The following is a 17,465-nucleotide window of genomic DNA, read 5'->3' as shown; positions in this document are numbered from 1 at the left end:
CAGCAGAAGAACCCAGTCGTGATCCTCAGAATCCAAAAAAGAAGAGGTTGTGTTGGCAATTAATGGGCCCAGAATAATGTGCTTCATGTCCATCAATGGGAATGACATTTACAGTACTTAAACACCAAGACTTGAGATGACAAACAGGAAATCACAGGGAATAAAGGGCACCAACTGAATACATGAAGAAACTGTGCTCTACGGAGCAAAATATATAAATAAATCTCACTCGTGCTACCAGAGCCCCACTGCAGCATTGCCTGGATGCTTGGAGCTGTGCAGCAAATGCCAAGCTGTGAGCTGCAGCCAGGGAACACATAATTAATGTGATTAGGAGCACACAGAGCTAGCATGCTCTGCTGACTGAAAAGCCCAGTAGCATAATTACTGTTTTCTGTACTAGCTCTATGTCTGAACAAATCTCAAAGCCTGGTTAGTTTTAGACTGCTGTGTAAACGTCAATAAAAATCCCAGAAGTGCCAGCTCATCAGCATTCTCAGGCACAGAAATGGTGAAAATATCACTGCATTTCCATGCTGTTAACATCAGGCAAAGAAGTCTCCATTCTTCAGTCTAACCTTAGAGTTTGTAATAAGGTAACATCTCCCCCAAGTGAATACTTATTATGAAAGCTAATTAATTGCTTTCCAGTAATGAGAAGTCTTTGGTGTTCAAAGAAAGCAAAATTCACTATACAGGAATTAAACAGAGTTTATTGAAACAAAGCTTCCCCCCATTTAAAGACCTCTTTCTGATTAACATCATTACAAACAAAACCAAAGAAACTCAACATACAAACATACAAAACATGTATAGGCAGGAACAGTGAGCCAAAAAAAATCAGTCAGAAATCCATAGTACTAATTGAAGAGAAAACTAAAGCAATGCTTTGTAGTTGCCTGGATTTCCCTGGGGGATGGAGAGTCAATGCTTATCTGCCTTCCTCAGAAGAGACAATTTTGATTAATATCAGACCCATCTGACTCAGTCTATTAAACCCTGAAGGAAGGATATTCTTCAGATATAAGAGATATGTCTTTGATTAATAATTCTACCATATTGCCATTCCAAGCATTAACAACTGCATGGCACCTGTGGAAAGTGAAAGCCTTTGAATGCTATGGAAGGGAACTAACCTGTACTAATAGACCTGTTCTCTTTTGTCCAGATCTGAAAGCTCTGTGACACTGTTCCTCCTTACCCTCTGCTGAACAAGTCAAAGTGTCAAGGTTGTCACTACTTCCTTGCAAAGAAGACAAAAATGGTTATATAATTCAGCTTTACATACGGGAAGAGAGCAAAGTTACTGCAGACACTCTGAGTGGTTTGTCTTAGAGAGCTTGGCAATCTGTCTGGAGATTCCTCTTCTGCACTGTCAGGGTTTAACAGACCACAACAGGCTACAGAGTCGTGCACTGTTACCTCCCAGGGCACATCTCCAGAGAAATGCATCAAATCCCTCAGCCCACTACGCTGGGCTGCCATGCTCGGGGTAACTAATGCTGAATTATCACACACAGGGTGGGGAAAAAGCCAGTGTAATGTTATCTATTGAGTTTTCCCTGGAAGTTCTAGGCTCAAGCAGCCAGCACTGGCCTCCTCATCCCAGCTGAGCATTTCTCCTGATGTTGGCAATCAACCTCTTGCTGTATTCTCTGTAGTTCACAGGTTTGACGTCCATTGCTGTGGCCTTAATACGAGATTCATCCTGCAAAAAGAGACATTTTAGTATGTAAAAGAACATGAAGCACTCCAGGCACTTGGTTCCAACCTCCTTCTGCCCCATTAACTTACTGCTCGTGCTATCTGGGTTAGCTGGGAGTGCCAACACCACTCCCAGAGCTGATAATGTTGTTTCCATGTGAAACCAGCCATTCCTGATGAGACTGAGAAGGAGCAGCAAGGATCCCTCCTTCAGTGCTCAAGATTGACAGTATTTGTGTGATCTTTGGAATCTTCTGTTCTCTGTGAGCAAGGGAAACCTCTCCCCACAAACATAAGAGGATGAAGTCACCTCCTACGGAGCAAAGTTGAACTACAAAAGCCCCAAGTTACATTATTTGCCTTTTGGGCAACACTCACGTTGTAAGTCTCCAGTTTGACTCGGATCCTGAACTCGTAGGTGTTGAAGTTTGCGTTTTGGAAGACTTCTTCAAAAGCCTGCTCGTTCTGAGGGAAGGACAAAGACAGGGATCAGCTGCAGACACTCCAGGCTCCCAGCAGTGCCATGAACTCTGAGAACAGCTCAGCTTTTGGGGAGATTGGCAAAACACTGGAAATACCTGGCCCACACAGGCCTTCCGCCATCACATTTTAGATGCCAAACTCATAACACAAAAGCTTTTAAAATAAAAAGGTGACAACTTTTTTAGCTACAAAGCAACACACAATTGCACTGAATCTGCAACCAGGTATAAAGAACAAAAATGCTACAAATCTTCAGGAGCTGCCAAACTGGCTGATTCTGATGTTGTACTGTGATCACAAGCACTGACAGAGTTAACTATTTCCTTATTAATTGCCTTATTAGGCATTCTGGTTTTCTGCTTGTCCATCAAAGCTGCATGTATCCTTCCCATCCTGACACAGGCCTATTTAAGAGAACGTTCTATAAAAAAAGCAGATCCATGTTTTGAACGTGCTTTAATAACCATGAGAAGGCTGTGTCATATTTATAACATAAGCTGCTTCTAATTACCATATGAACACTAAACATCATCATCATCATTTATAACAGACAATTTGTCAAAACAGTAGAAAAGGAGCAGGCAAGTCGTGGAGACTGTGAAAAAAAAAGTTTATTTTTGTAAAAATATGAGTCGTAAAAACCTTTGCTGACATTCAAAAAAAATCCTGCATCTCCCTGATGATACTGACAAGTAATTATTAATGCATTTATCTACCAGATGCACTTGACTTGATCAGTCACTCCAGCAGCAGACAGAGCATCTGATCTGGAATTGAATCCACCCCGGTTCCACTCACATTCCAAGTGTTACATCTGCTGTTTTTCACTGTGTGCAGCACTATTTTACACTACACAGTGATTCTCCTAGGGTTTAGAAAAGCACAACAAATGGAGGTGAACAGGAGCAGCTAGGTTCACAGATTACAGAATTCAGGCATATCCCTCCTGAATATTAAAACCCCTTCCTTTGGCCATCTTATGGATTAGAGGGTAAGAAAACTCGCTTAATAAAGCATTTAGCTCCTCTCTGCAGCTCTGCCACAAACTGTGCTAACCATCAGTGAGTTGAAAATGCCCTCAGCATAGCAGCCACTGCTACCCCACATTACCTCCTTTGGTATCTAACAAGCACAGGCAAGAGGCAGATGAAAAACCTTGCACATGTATCTCTGCTTAGCGTGGTCACGGGCTGTACATGAACTCCATCCATACTGTGAGCAGTGAAAAGACTCCCACCAACTTCACAAGACACTGCATCAGCTCTATCACAGAAAAACCACTAAGAAAAGCTTACTGCAAATGCATCGAGGACCATTTTTAAAGGCTCATAAAAGTGTCAAATCAAAACCAATTTCTCCTGGAACACAAAGCATTCCCGCTCAAGGGCTCACTCCATATTATGTTCCATTTTCTATCCTCAGCCATTTCCATTAGGCAGCTCTTCAAAAGGCATTACATGTTTGTACTGGTACATAGGATCTGCTGTCTCTCCTTCCACACCCAGTTCTCTTCAAGATTAAAAGCAACTAAGACATTTTGTTTAAACTCCAGCAGAAATTAAGCACGGCTGAAGTAAGAAAATATTGACAAGTTAAGAATGTCTGAAAATGGAAATACAAAAGTGCAAGCATATCTAATTAGAATCCCCCCAGCTAGACATCTTCCTACAGAACAGAGGTGTCCAGCCTTTGTAATACCACAAAAACTCAGCATCCCAGAACCACAGCCTTTGTACCCTTCACCCCTGACAGCCAGAGTGGAGAAAATTCCCAAAAATCCTTCCACATTACAGGAAAAACAGCCCTGCTTTGCAGAAACAGAGGTCTACAACAGTGTCTCAAGACAACACCCTCAACAATCCCTCCTGTTTCATTTCCCTCCCACAGCCAAGCAATGGGTTAATCAACAATTGGGCTGTCTGTGGAGTCCTGGAACCAAACTGCCTTAGCCTGGGAGCACAGCAAGGCTCATATGCAATTCAAGAACTTATCATGCATTCCACATCATCATTTAAAAACAAAACAAAGCCACACAGTTTTTATACAGTACACAAGTTAAGAAAAAAAAAATCAGGAAAAGATTATTTTGGTTGGAAGAAAGACAAATGCAGCAGAAAAGCACAGAGTGACAAAGGGAAGATAATACTGCCTGTTAGTGTCTAATGACTTACAACCTTAAAAAGTGTTCTGTCTCAGAAAGATCACTTCAGCATCTCTGCCAATGACCCATTTTACAAATTGTGGTTTTCACTAGACCCACAAAGTTCTGATGATATTTGGTGTGGGGGAAAAAAGAGCCTTCAGAAGTGGGCTCACACACATTAGTTCAAAAAGCTTCCTGCCTACTTAACAAAGATACATACAAAGCGTTCTAGAACTTCTTGATTTTGTAAACAAATTTTTTGGAACACTTTAGGGATAATGTTGTCAACATTCATTGCTAAACTAGGGGGGTTTTTCTGCAGATTCTAGGTACAATGATAAAACAGGCTGTCTTTTGTGTTAAAGCTGTCAGGCCCCCAAAGGCTGTGGCACAAGCCTGGAGTGATCCTGTGCAGGTCCAGGTGATGAGCACAGGCTGATCTCCAGCTTCCAGCAGCCAAAAGAGCTCAGGGGTAGACAGACTGACTGTGGGAGCAAACCATGGGGGAAAGCAGGCAAATCTCTGTTCTTCAGGCAGATGGCCTGTGGAAAATAATCCCGAGGAGAGTAAACAAGTCCCTGCCAAGAACTTTGGGTTAGGGAGAAGCAATGATTTGTGAACTTGTAAAAGATACTTAGGGCCAACATCTGGAGGACAACCCTGGGCTGAGCTGAGCTGGCCTATCACCCAGAGAAGGGGTCAAACAAATCCTTGACAAAGGAAACAGAACATCTCTTTCTTTCATATGGCATTATTTTAAGTATTTTAAATGCTGTTAATTCCCACAACAAGTACATGGGTATGTCCCAATGCCTTTGCCACATTTGTTGTACATTCACACACAAATATCAGACCATGCTCTCTGGTGGATCAGCACTGGTGTTCCACACAAACCTTTCATCTTTGCCAGAGCCGCCTCCAAAACATTACAAGAATATTTCCTTACCAGAAGGATCAAAAAGAAAAAACAACACCCCAAGAAATCTGAGGGCAGCCCAATACAAGATGAGTGAAAGAGTTCAACTTCAAGGCAAACAGTAAAAACACAATAAGCTAATTGACTGACCTTTTCCTTCAGTTCTCCCAGGAAAGCTGCGTTTTGCCCAAGAATGAATTCTGCTGTGTCTTGAAAACAAGTTACCCACTGATATTCCAGACAGTCTGCAATGGTAATCTAGAATACAACAACAAAACCCAAAAGGTTGTTTCACCCAGTTGCCTTTTCCTCCAGAAAGACAGAAGACAACACAAAAGAAAAAAATATCTCAGAGCTATAGAGAGTTTTAAATTTTCAGTAACTCTCAGAGCCTGACCTGTGTGTCCTTTCAATCACTAGGGGTGGAAAGCAGTGACTTCCTACCTTTTTTAAGCTCCACAGAATGTCCATAACTTAACACAGGTTAATTCTGGCAGTAGACTGAACCACAGGGAGAGGCCAACAAGATCATAGTAGGACACCACTGATGGATGCTCAGCTCTGTCCTGCTGCCCCCGAGGAGCTGTGAGCAGGAATCCCAGAACAAGAACCACCAAGGGGGACAGCAGCAACTCTGCAAACTGAATTTACTTTGCACATACCTGAGCGCTTGAGCATAAATTCCTGTAACACTATGCTATGTTACGAGGAAATTATCAGAACATTCAAGGACCAGACAGTTAAAAGATCAATTTCCAGCCTCACACGCATTTCCTGGCTGCTTTGACAATTAGAATGAGGAAATGGGAGACATTGCTCTGAAGGCCCTGAGTGTACCCTCAGCATCCCCTTTATATTCTGCAAGAATGACTCTGCTGTGTAAAGCAGTTCATATGTTCCTAGAAGTTAGCAGATAAAAATTATTCAGCAGCAGTTTGTGTTTTAGGGAGGCTGCAGGGATAGTTCCCTTCTCTCTGCATGCCCACCCGGCAGAGCATTTCTAAGAGGCAGATACAACTCTAATTTATAATGTAAAACAGAAGAAGGTTCAATGCCTATGGTGTAAGTGGGCATCACAATAATAATCTCCAGACAACTTTCTGAAGCAGGCTCCATTAAAGCACGAGGCAGAACAATACCTACCAAAAAAACTGTACTAAATATAGGTAGCAGCTGTAAAAGTGCAATTACTGCTCTCCAGAAATGCCATTTTACTTCAGTTTATCTTCACTACTGAAGAGGCGGAGGCCATCTGTATTCTGCACTGCATAGTACACTTGGAAACCAGAATCAACTGAGCTAGCAGCAACTTTTTGGCAAAGAGAAAAGCTTTTAATTGGAGCACTAAGAAAACAAACTGCTAATCAGCTCAATGAAACATCCCTCACTCAGGTACAGCACGCAAACTCTCTAAACTCACGGGCAGCACGGACAGACAGACAGCATCTCCCTTTAAAAGGTTTTTGTGTTTGAATTGTGCAGGGAACGTGGCAGGAAACGCCCTGAAATCTGATCCGGGCACTCACCAGGAGCATCAGGCGGTACTTGAAGTTGGGGAATTCGCGGTCGCACTTCTCGCAGCGGTAAAGTCCATTTTGCTGGTCTATCACTTTCTTGTTGCAATCCTGAGAGGGACATGCCTGGTACATGCTGTTCTCTTTGCGCAGATGTACAATTGTGCCCACACAGCTAAAATAATCTGCCTGGGAGAGTGAGTGTGCAACATTAGCCTCAAAATACTCAATGTTTTCCCCATTCTGAATTAACTACAAAAGCAAGGCACCCATACTTGGATATTTAGGATTAGAAAGCTTAACAGCTATGGATTACTGAGAAACTGTAAATCAACCCCTCTGTTGCAATAATTTTTAGGCTTCCATTATGTTAATAAAGCCCCTACAGCAAGATTATTTTGTGTTTCCATTGCAGGAAACTCCAATTGCTAGGTCTTCTTTAGATAAAGCATATTTGATTCTCCATTGTGTCTGTTCAAATCTGCACTTTTTCACAGGATTAAGATTCTGCACTTTCCTACGCTTCTTTCAGGAACCAATACAAAAAACCAGAAAGCCTATTGTGTAGTGTTACAGATAAGCATTTGATTAAACTATAGCCTACAGAACAAAATACCCACTCACCACACTAAAATAATCATCATAATGGTTTAAGACCACGGTCAAGTCTTTCAGCAGAAAAATAGAGGTTGCTTAAGAAGCATGGGCAAAAATTGTCAGAGAAAATAGCTGAATTACAGGTAAAGTGAAAGTGTTCAGGGCCAGGTTGGATGGGACCCTGAGCCACCTTATCTAAGGGGTGGCATCCTTGCCCATGATTAGGGTTTTGGAAAGAGATGATCTTTAAGGTCCCTTCCAACCCAAACCATTCTATGGTTTTAAAGGTTTTTTCCATGGATGGAAGCTCTTGTATATCCCAAACAGCTTGGCACTTATGTCTGAGAAAAAAAAAAATTAAAAATAAAAAGCAGTTTAAGCCTAGAGAGGTTTCTGGAATGAAAAGCTAAAGACCTGGGGTTCATTACCAGCTTTTCTATTGACCAAGTGTGCACCCTTGAAAACCACTTCCTCCTAATGCACCTGTCTCTCCTGGAACACTCTGTGCTGCTTATTTGAGAATCTTTGGGGTAAAAACATCCCCTCTTCTTTTACACGAGGCTTAGAATTCTCTTGCAAAGTATCACGTTGCAACACCAGCAACAAGCTTGGGTTTATTTGAAAAACAATAATAATAATATTAATAATAATAATAATTAATAGCATAAATTCCAAGACAGTAAACACATACTGCTCAACACTTGGACTACTTCAATAAGAAGAATACCTGCACAAAGCCTTGCTTTTATTTTCTCCCCAATACACAAAGCTTGTACTAAGTGGCCGTGCCTTACCTTATCTCCTTGTCCCAAGTTCTCAGATTTGGCTTCAAACAAAGTTTTCCAGTTGGTATTTGCTCCAGCTGCTGGCCCACCCCTCACATCAGAGATGGAGGCACATTCCAGAAGCTGCCCCTCGGAGTCAAACCTGCAACCACAGAGATGCACTTCTATTTTTGGAGAGCAGACCACACAGACTTATCAAAAGCTTACGTTTATTTTCATGTGCTCGATACATGAGGGATTTTTTATCAATGATTGCAAAGGAAACAATTACAGTAATATGTGTATATTGCAAACAAAAATAGCATTTCAGAATAAGTTAATAGTCTGACTTAATTAGCACAGTATTTTACAAACCCACAAAAGGAGGACAGCTTTGTTCTATATAACTGCAATTTGTTTGCCAGCTAGTGGTCAAACCACGCACTGCACACTTCTCAGAGGCAGGCAGATAACAAGATTTAAGGGCATCAAGATATTTCCATAATTAAAATTAAATTACATGGTACCATTATCTTCGCAGCAGCTTCGAAAGAAAAAGCAAATAGCATTGAAAAGATTATGCTTCCTCTGTTAAAATAAGAAAGCACAGCTCTTCAGCAAAAGGTTGCACTGCATTCCCGTTGTGATGGGCTTTGTGATTTCACAAACACACCAACGAGGCTCAAAGATTGAGCTTAATTAAAGCGTGACAGTAATAGCTCAGACCCACAATCAATTTCATCTCCAACAAGCCTCTGAAGTATGGGAGAGCCACAGCTCAATGACAAATGGAGGATGCCATTTATTTCATCCCCATTTGGGTGATGTAACAGGAATCTGAAGACTCAGGATTCACAAGTCTGATGCTGTTGGCTCTTAACCCTCTTCACACACACACACACCACATCTCACCACATTCATACTCACAACAGACAATTTAACAGCTACTTGCAGGAGAGGCAACAATGAAATCGCTTTGTTTTCCTGACAATAAAAGAGTTATTTTGCTATCCGAAAAATATCTGGCAAGAACCAGACACTGAGAGATGTCAAACAGTCCCTCCACGCTACCTGAGTGCATATCAGATTCCACACAATGGAAAAAGCCTGTGGAAAAAAATACTGTTCTCTCAGATCAAGCCTCAGAAAGTAGAGCTGGTCAAGCCTGATTTCATGCTGCCTTCCAAGGCTTTGGGTCAGCATGCACTACCCCGATTTCAATTTTTCAAGGTCTGTCATGGAATTAAAAGTTTTTTGAATTGGACAACTTAAGAAGGACAGCCTTCCAGGCTCTAGGGCTTGCAAGCCAGAGAAGTTTCTGCAGCCCTGGAAGCCATACCCTCTGCCACCTTCCCTCAGTGCTACTACACACACTGCTCAAGAAACAAAATAAAACAAATACTCTGCAGGAGGTTGAAACAAAACACACTCATACCATCCTCGGAGCTTGAAAGCCTCTGGGCTATCAGGGTTGATGACAACTGTGCTGGAGGACAGGACAGACAGGCTTCTGCCACCAAAGTCAGAGACACGGGCTCCTTTGATGGCTATCACAGGTTGTCTGGAACCATCAAACTGTTCAGCCTGCATGTGTGAAAAACCAGAGAGCAGCAGCAGCACGTTACAGGAAAGGCACTGAACTTGTGGTCAGAATTCACAGATCATGACAAGAGAGCAAACCTGAATCAAACTACCCCACTGCATCTAAAAGGTAAGGGTTTGAATGGTGTCATTAGGAGTTTAAGCAAAGGTAGGTGACAATTTTCTGTGCAATCCTAACACCCTGTTTCCTGGGGAACCAGAGAATCCTTAAGTAACACCATGGGTTTATTAGAAAAGACTGGTCCACTCTGTCAGCAGCTTTACACCAGGATTTTAGGAAGGGAGATGTGTTATGGGAATGGAAAGAAAATTAATTGCTCATATCAGACTCCTCAGGAGATGAAACAACTCACTCAGCTTCACTGAGCCAATCATGTCCATCTACTACCACTTACACAGAAGTGCAGCTATGCTGACCAAACATTTTTTACTCAACTTTCCATCTTCTGTTTTTTATCTCATAAAGCTGCTCTAATGCTGTTCAACTGCCATCTCCTCAGTAGTCTGACACTAACAAAGAACCTCATGGTGTGAGAGAGGGTTTGAAAGGTATAGATTTTATGGACCCCACATCACTCAGCAAGCAAGGGGAGGATCATGTGCTTAAAGACAACAAATGAGCTGGAGTTGCAGTAGTACTCACTGTACCCATGAGATGCAAAAAGAACAGAAAACACATCCCAGCAGTCACGGCAGTGACTGTTGTAAAGGACATACAAATTCTAACCCTAACTGTGCCAGCTGCAAGCCATCCATCACTCCCCCTCAATGCTTATTGATATTTCTATTCTACAAGCAAGCAAACAGATTTAACTTTGCAAAACGCAGACCCTGATCTCTGCTGGAAGAGTTATGCCAGGAATTGTGTACCAGTAGTCTCTCCTATTATAACCTAGTTCAATCTTAAGGCTTTGTGATACTGAACTTCAGTTTACTTCATTTGTATCAGCAGATGGTTAATGGTGTTTAGGTACCTACAGTATCAGTGCACTTGATCATTTAGCCATAAAGCATCACTGTCAAGCTGGCAGGATCACTCCCATTTTATAGACTTGCACATAAATCCCTAAGTATCTATAACAACAGTGGAAAACAAAGTAGCCTGTTAAAAAGATAAGGCAGCAGTTTACTGCAACTGTTCAAACTTTCACTTCCAAGGCTTTGATGCTTTAAACTTCCAGTCTGAGACAGAGCTTCTCAACCTGCTCATTAGGGCTAACACGTATCCCACCCTACAAATAAAACTCATCTCAGACAACCATAGCCACCAGGCTTTTCCATAATAAACTGCAGCTCACACCCTCTCCTAAACCAGGAGCCCGTTACCTTCAGTGTTTTGGCTTGAGACATAATGTCTGCAGTTGTTCAGAACACATTAGTCAGATCATGTCAGCAGTTTGTCAGGGAAAGGTCAAGAACATCACACCTGAATGCAACCAGACAGTCTTGCACCTTCTCATGGCCCCTGCTCCTTGAACACCCAGGACTGTGTCAGTGCTGTGCCCATCTCAGGTGACAACAGCACATCCTCACCCTACACCAAGGAAGCTTTGCTAAGAACAGGTAAGAGAGCACATACCTCATTTCCCCACAGCGTAGCTGTCACCAGTTTCCCTGATGTATCCATCAGATGCACGTTCCTCTTTGAAACCTCCCTATTGTTAGCTTTCACTGTAATTTTAGTGACATCTTCGTAGCTCTTGCAAATTCCAATTACATCTGAGAAACAGTTACAATGTAGAGTTACTCAAGGGTCACAGTTGGGGAATACAAGATCACAAGAGAAGAATTCAAACCTACTGTCAGATTTTTACCTTGTATCCCAGCTCCCTATTGAAATGCAATCTGATATGGAAATTAAATGTATTATGGTAGGAATGTTCCACTACAGAACTCTTCAGTGCTTTAATTTTGTTGACGCAGTCATTAAGATATTCATGAATGCAAGCCTCACCACATTAGAGAGATCAAGGCATTGTACTATCTTCTCCCATCACATTCTGTCAAAGGACTTCAGTCCTGATCATGTAACACACACTTGCTGCTAAAGCACAAGCAAGAGCCTTCAAAGTGACTGAAAGACAATGGAACAACTGGCTCGTGCCTCCACATAACTCTGCAATCATAAGTTGCAACTTGAACAAGTCTGCATGTTCAGGTTGCAAGTGCTACAGCAAACCCCTGTGCAAGCCCCTAAAAATACACCACGTTTAATATTACCCATCTACCTTTAAAATTCCCAGCTGAATGTCTCTGAATCACAGGCATCTTGTGCCTCTGAAACCTGAGAACCCTCGCCCCCACCCAAGCCTCTGATTTTTCCGGAGTACTCTGCCCAACGAGTTACAGAAAAACAAACCTCCAATACTTCATAAAGCAAGCCAAAACAGTCATGCAACTTGGACTTGGATGCAATGAATTATGCCAAAATCACTACAGAGATAATTAGATAGTAAAAGAAAGCAAGACCACAGAAGGTATGAAATGCACACGTGCTGAGCAAGGGCATTTTTTCTTTCAGCCTTTTTTTCTGTGGAAAACAGTGATCACGGTACAATAAACAACTGTCGCCTACTGTCTTTAGTTTGAAGCACAAGTTTGAAGAATAATTGCTATATATTGTTAGAAAACAGGGCAAAATCATCTCAACAGGAAAATTGCCTGAGGAATTTTTAATGGCAACCATCACCGGATGACTTTAATTAAGAGATCACAACACTCAAAGCATTCTATGCTCACTACCTGCCCAGAATTCAGCCCACAAAAACCAAACTTCAAAGCTTTAGAATTTGCCATTTTTTCTACTTTGACTGACCAACAATCGAGTCTTTGGGCGTGTTCTCCAAGTCAGAGATGGATACAAAATCAAACTGAACAGATGGGAGATGCTGGGCATCATCACAGGGCACAACTGAAGTCTCATTAGTGAATGTAATCTCATAGTCATTCTTAACAGCTGTATATTGCTTGTTAGCAGTCTTCAAATTGCCTTTGGTAAAATAATATACCTACAGGAGAAAGCAATGAAACAGGGGATATTATCAGGAGTCAGGGAAAATAGATTGTGTTCACCTTTAAAAATCCTTGCTAGGCTCAAGTTCTTCTTTTCCAGCTCCTGTCAGTCTAAGAAAGTGCAAAGCTACCATACCTTGTTCAATTCAATGAGTGGAAAGAACTTGTCTGCTTGATCGTTGAATGCAGTAGCTCTAATCTCACCCTGCAGGAAAATAGGGGAGCTGGTCAGAAGTGAAATTTGGCATGGAAAAAGATTAAAAAAAAAAAATCTCTGCCATGTTAAGTGGCAGCAGTCCTGCAGAGACAGTGGGGTCTGCCAGGGTAGCTCCAGGCGTGTGAGAAACAAACAACCTTCTCCTCACATCTGTAGTTAGAGCTAAAATGATATATTCTGCACCTGACAATCAAACCTCTTATTCAAGTCTCATTAGTACATCTACAGCTTCAGAATAAAAGGCATAAGAACTGCATCCATCATAAAGACACCTCTGAAAATGCTGAAAATGCCAGTAAAACTGGCAGTGATGAAATAAATTTCAAACAGACCCCGCAGCTCCACAAGTTAGCACACAGTATATTGTGATGGCTCCCACTCAGATATGTCTATAAGTAAGAATTAATAACAATTATACCCCCACTAGATATAAACACTGTTTTTTTAAAAAAAAATTAATACAGACACTATGCAGAGAAAACAAATGCCTGGTGACAACATGTTATATTATTAACCTCACATTTTACACTCGATATAATCTAGCAGAATCTTGTTTGTTTTCACGACAGAAGGCTGTAATTTGATAAGAGGTTTGACAAACTGCAAGTTTAGTTAGATTAACCAGATACCATTCCCCAAACAAACCACAGAGGAAATTTCTCAGTGTTACAATAATTTGTACTCCAATTTCCTCATGAAAATTGAAAGCTTGTAACTTGGAGGTGATGCTCCTCTCACTCCCTGTTTTGTAAGGTGTAGCTCAGCCAGGAGGAGATGTCACTCTCAATCTACAGGAAACAACCACAACCCTCAGTATTAGATTGTCAGTTTGCATAAACAACTCTATTTTGAAGCTGCAAAAATCCAGTCACACACTATAGACTTTGATGAAAAATAATCAGCAATGCTGCACATTTAAGACTTCATTCTGGATAAAAACTGGCACGTTGATGTGCAACTTAATGAATGCAGGGATACAAGTTTCAGTTGTAATAAAAAAAATCATTTCCGAAAAATGCACTTTATTTCCTCTATTCTGTCTTTATGAAGGGTTCATCAGCATCTGGCATACATTATCTTTTGTCTCAGCAGATGACACTTACACTTTCATCAACCAGCTCTACGGAAAAGAGCTTTCCTTCACCACGGGAGTTGCTCCACGTGCGGATCTGACCTTTTTGGGTAACCCGAGCACAAATGGTCCACCTGAAATCAGGCAAGAAATCACTGCTCTGCAACTCTCTGCATCTTTTTTTAAATGAAGAGATTGACTTGACAAACCTTTGGAAGTGTAATGTGACTATTTAAAAGCCAGAATCTTCCCACTGCACCTCGGCAACTCTTTCCACTGCTTTCTGTTTTAATGGCCTAGACCATTAAAGACAGAAAGTTGTAGGGAAGGCAACAAAGCAGCCATAAAGCAATCCAGTATGATAATAATAGTGAACAATCCTTCTGTACAGAAGCAGGCCTCAAATCTTTTACTCTTCTAGGGTACATTTCTCACACAGCAGTTTGCCTGCTCTGAAAAGCCACGCCAGAACTCAAGAGCTCAATTATAGGATTCGCATTTAACTTGGATAATCAAATCAGTTTGCATAACTTAAAAATGTCATTCACTAAATAATTACATCCTCATGCTTTTCAACAGCTCAGTAGCCGAAGTGAATAGCTTACTGAGCTGTTTTGTCATTAAGTTACCAAAAAGAAGGTTGCTTTAGGGAAAAAAAACCCAGACAAGTCAATCGATTTTCAACTAAAATATTAAAAACCTATCAAGCTCAGCAGGGCAGCTGCACCAAGACAATGGCAAGGCAAATCTCGGATTGTTAAGAGTGTTGATGCAATTTAAAAAGATAAAAAAAAGGAAGAAAGGAAAGAACACCCATCCCCACAGAAAAAAAAAGGCAGAAAACAAAACCCCAAAACAACAACAAAACCAAAAAAAAAATCAAAACAAAGCCCACCAGTGTTTCTATGAAATTTTTTTTGCTTGTTTCTCTAGTTTTGTGGTTGTTGTTGAGTTGGTTTGTTTGAACTTAACCAATCAAGTCCAAAGAACCCAATGAATGATTTGACAGAGACTCACACACAGAAAAAAAAAACCAAACCAAAACAAAGCTATTGCTCCTTCATGCCTTTGACGTGAACAAGGCCAGGCAAACCACAAGAACTCACTTGGACTGGTATGGATTCAAGCTGGCAATGGGCACCACCTTGGCCTGAGACCCCCCAGGTGTCTTCAGGGCACTGGGAGCACTCGCTTTCCCAAACTGGTTGGAGGGAGCGTGGTACTTGGGAGCAGCAGGACCTGCCAAAAACCACCAACAGAGCAGAGAGGATTTCAGCTTTGCACACAAAAATCAGATTAAAACCAACTCAGGGTGCAGAACTTTCCCATCATATCATGGGGAATCACAAAGGCAAAGTTCCAGGGAACGCTGGAGCTCCCTGTGCCACGTGGGCACCACAGAGGGGCTTCAAGTTTGTTTGCATCCTTTGTGCTCCTGGTCACAAGTGCTTTCTGGGCTGCAAAATGCTGCAGAAGAGACACTCTCAGACCTTTTAAGAGTGCTTGCATTGTAGTGGAGATGTGTCCACAAGAGTCAACCACTTGAACACAGGTTGAGTGGCATACAGCTGTTTAGCAGTAAATTCTCTAAAATAACAGAATTGCAGAGTGCTTTGAGTTGGGACTCATTCCAATCCCCTGCCAAGGACAGGGACACCTTCCACAAACAACCTCACCCAGAACCCCCAACCCAGCCTTGAACATTTCCAGAGATGGGAAATGTTAGATCAAGACACCGCTTGGGGGAACAGCTGAAATAAAAATACCCCACAAATAGTTTTTTGACATAAAGCGATACTGCTAATTCTAAACTCAATCTTGTCAATATATATGCAAAAAACTCTTGTGATCAGCTTTAAGCAAGGAAGGAGAAGCTTGTTTTCTGCTGCAAGTTTCTAAGCAAATGTCAAAATTTTACTATTTAAAAATCCTTCCTAAACACAGGGGTAAAGAATACAGACAAGTTAAAGCAGCACCAAGACTTAGGATTGACAACTTTTTAGCTAAAAAAAAAAAAAGTCTACAGGCTGACATTTAAATTGACTGCATCTTTCTCTGACTGAAATCTCAATCAAAAAACCACGTTTCTAGATGTACTATCAAATAATTTCAGTGTCCTGCCTAAAATGTTTGGCCTCTATCTCAGCACCAGTAACACACAGATTTGGGTGGCCAGCTCCAAACTGCAGCTTCATTTGGGTGTCCACTGAGCACTGTTTCAAGAATGCAGTGTAAACTGAATAAAGTTGGGGTTTTTTGGGTTTTTTTTTCCCTTGGGGAAGAAAAGGCACATTTTTTTCCCCCCTTTTATAACCAAGTATAGCGTTCTCTTGAGAGAATTCACCTTGTCAAGCTATGGGTTACTCCTCAATGGGGAGTTTCTTGTGCAACACCATTAGAGAAAGGATTTTATTTAAACTGGAGCTGTAGTTTCTCACTGATCACAGATCAGAATTCCTGCCCAGGATGACTCTTACCTGCTGCAGACAAATTGCCATTTTGTTGCTGTGGTTTGCTGGGTGCTGAGTTTCCTGTTGGAGCTGCAGAACGTTGCCCTTGTCCTGCTAATTAAAATGGAAAGAGACCATAGAGTAGGGAGCAGAATAATTAAAAGTACCCTTTTAAGAAATAACATTTGCATTAAAAAAACAAACAAACAAACAAAAACCCCTAAAAACCACAGAGAACATGGTAAAATTCAGGTATTTAAGACACAGGAGCAGCAAGCTATCTGTTGAACATTACCATGAAGGAATTCCAGTCAGATCTCTTTCCTCAAGCAACTGCTTTCTACTTGGAAAGAACTCAGGGCTGATGGTGATTTAAAAGGACAGCCCTGAAGTAATCTTGACAACTTTTCAGTGTTTATCAGCTGCTATTGCTCTGACAGGTAGTTTCTGCTCCTACCTAACAGCTGAGATAAAAAAAACTGTAGAGAACTCTGTCTCATCACTCAGAAAGGGCCAAAAATCCACTGGGTAAAGTCAAATCTGAAGTTAACCCAAGACAAAGAAAACACCTGCTGCATTTTATTTCCGAAATATGAAGATGTTTCATGTGGGGTGATGGAGTCATCACTTCAGAATTCACCAGGGCCCCTCTTAGCACACAGCAGTAAATTGTTTAGGGAGCAAAGTGATGCTATAGTAAGAACACAGTGTCCATTTTTTTTAGACTTCAGGACTTTTACTTGCTTTAAATCAATGATAAATTACAAGGGAAAGAGCAGACAGGCATATCTAAAGTAAAAGTCCATTAAAAGACTAATTTACCATTCAAAATTTTGAATTCCTACACAATATAATTTGCCTCTAGATGAGAAAATATCCAACATTTTTGTCCTTTTGGACACAACTGATCCTTTAAGGTCTTGCTTTGCAGGGAGACCTAGGCCTGAGCAGGCAAAACCCTCGTGATTTGGGATGTGAGGAGGAAGATGGG

General features: G+C 41.4%; 1 protein-coding gene across 2 annotated transcripts in view; it reads right to left on the bottom strand.

The window, feature by feature from the left end:
• Positions 1 to 693: 693 nt before the first annotated feature.
• RPA1 (replication protein A1) overlaps positions 694 to 17,465 on the bottom strand; it is a 23,327-nt gene continuing 6,555 nt past the window's right edge. Inside the window, exons 6-17 of one of the 2 annotated variants that reach the window (XM_063402591.1) lie at positions 16,502 to 16,588; positions 15,131 to 15,263; positions 14,056 to 14,158; positions 12,872 to 12,940; positions 12,539 to 12,731; positions 11,303 to 11,442; positions 9,557 to 9,705; positions 8,152 to 8,284; positions 6,773 to 6,949; positions 5,397 to 5,504; positions 2,083 to 2,169; positions 694 to 1,708 (exon numbers count right to left, since the gene is read on the bottom strand). In XM_063402591.1, the coding sequence (XP_063258661.1) occupies positions 1,601 to 1,708; positions 2,083 to 2,169; positions 5,397 to 5,504; positions 6,773 to 6,949; positions 8,152 to 8,284; positions 9,557 to 9,705; positions 11,303 to 11,442; positions 12,539 to 12,731; positions 12,872 to 12,940; positions 14,056 to 14,158; positions 15,131 to 15,263; positions 16,502 to 16,588 (1,487 nt within the window). In that variant the 3' untranslated portion in view covers positions 694 to 1,600. The remainder of the gene's footprint in view (positions 1,709 to 2,082; positions 2,170 to 5,396; positions 5,505 to 6,772; positions 6,950 to 8,151; positions 8,285 to 9,556; positions 9,706 to 11,302; positions 11,443 to 12,538; positions 12,732 to 12,871; positions 12,941 to 14,055; positions 14,159 to 15,130; positions 15,264 to 16,501; positions 16,589 to 17,465) is intronic. The other variant, XM_063402592.1, reaches the window with a different exon arrangement.

The sequence above is a fragment of the Prinia subflava genome, chromosome 8 (assembly GCF_021018805.1).
Source record: "Prinia subflava isolate CZ2003 ecotype Zambia chromosome 8, Cam_Psub_1.2, whole genome shotgun sequence".
Classification (NCBI taxonomy): domain Eukaryota; kingdom Metazoa; phylum Chordata; class Aves; order Passeriformes; family Cisticolidae; genus Prinia; species Prinia subflava.
This window is presented reverse-complemented; position numbering and strand designations above follow the sequence as displayed.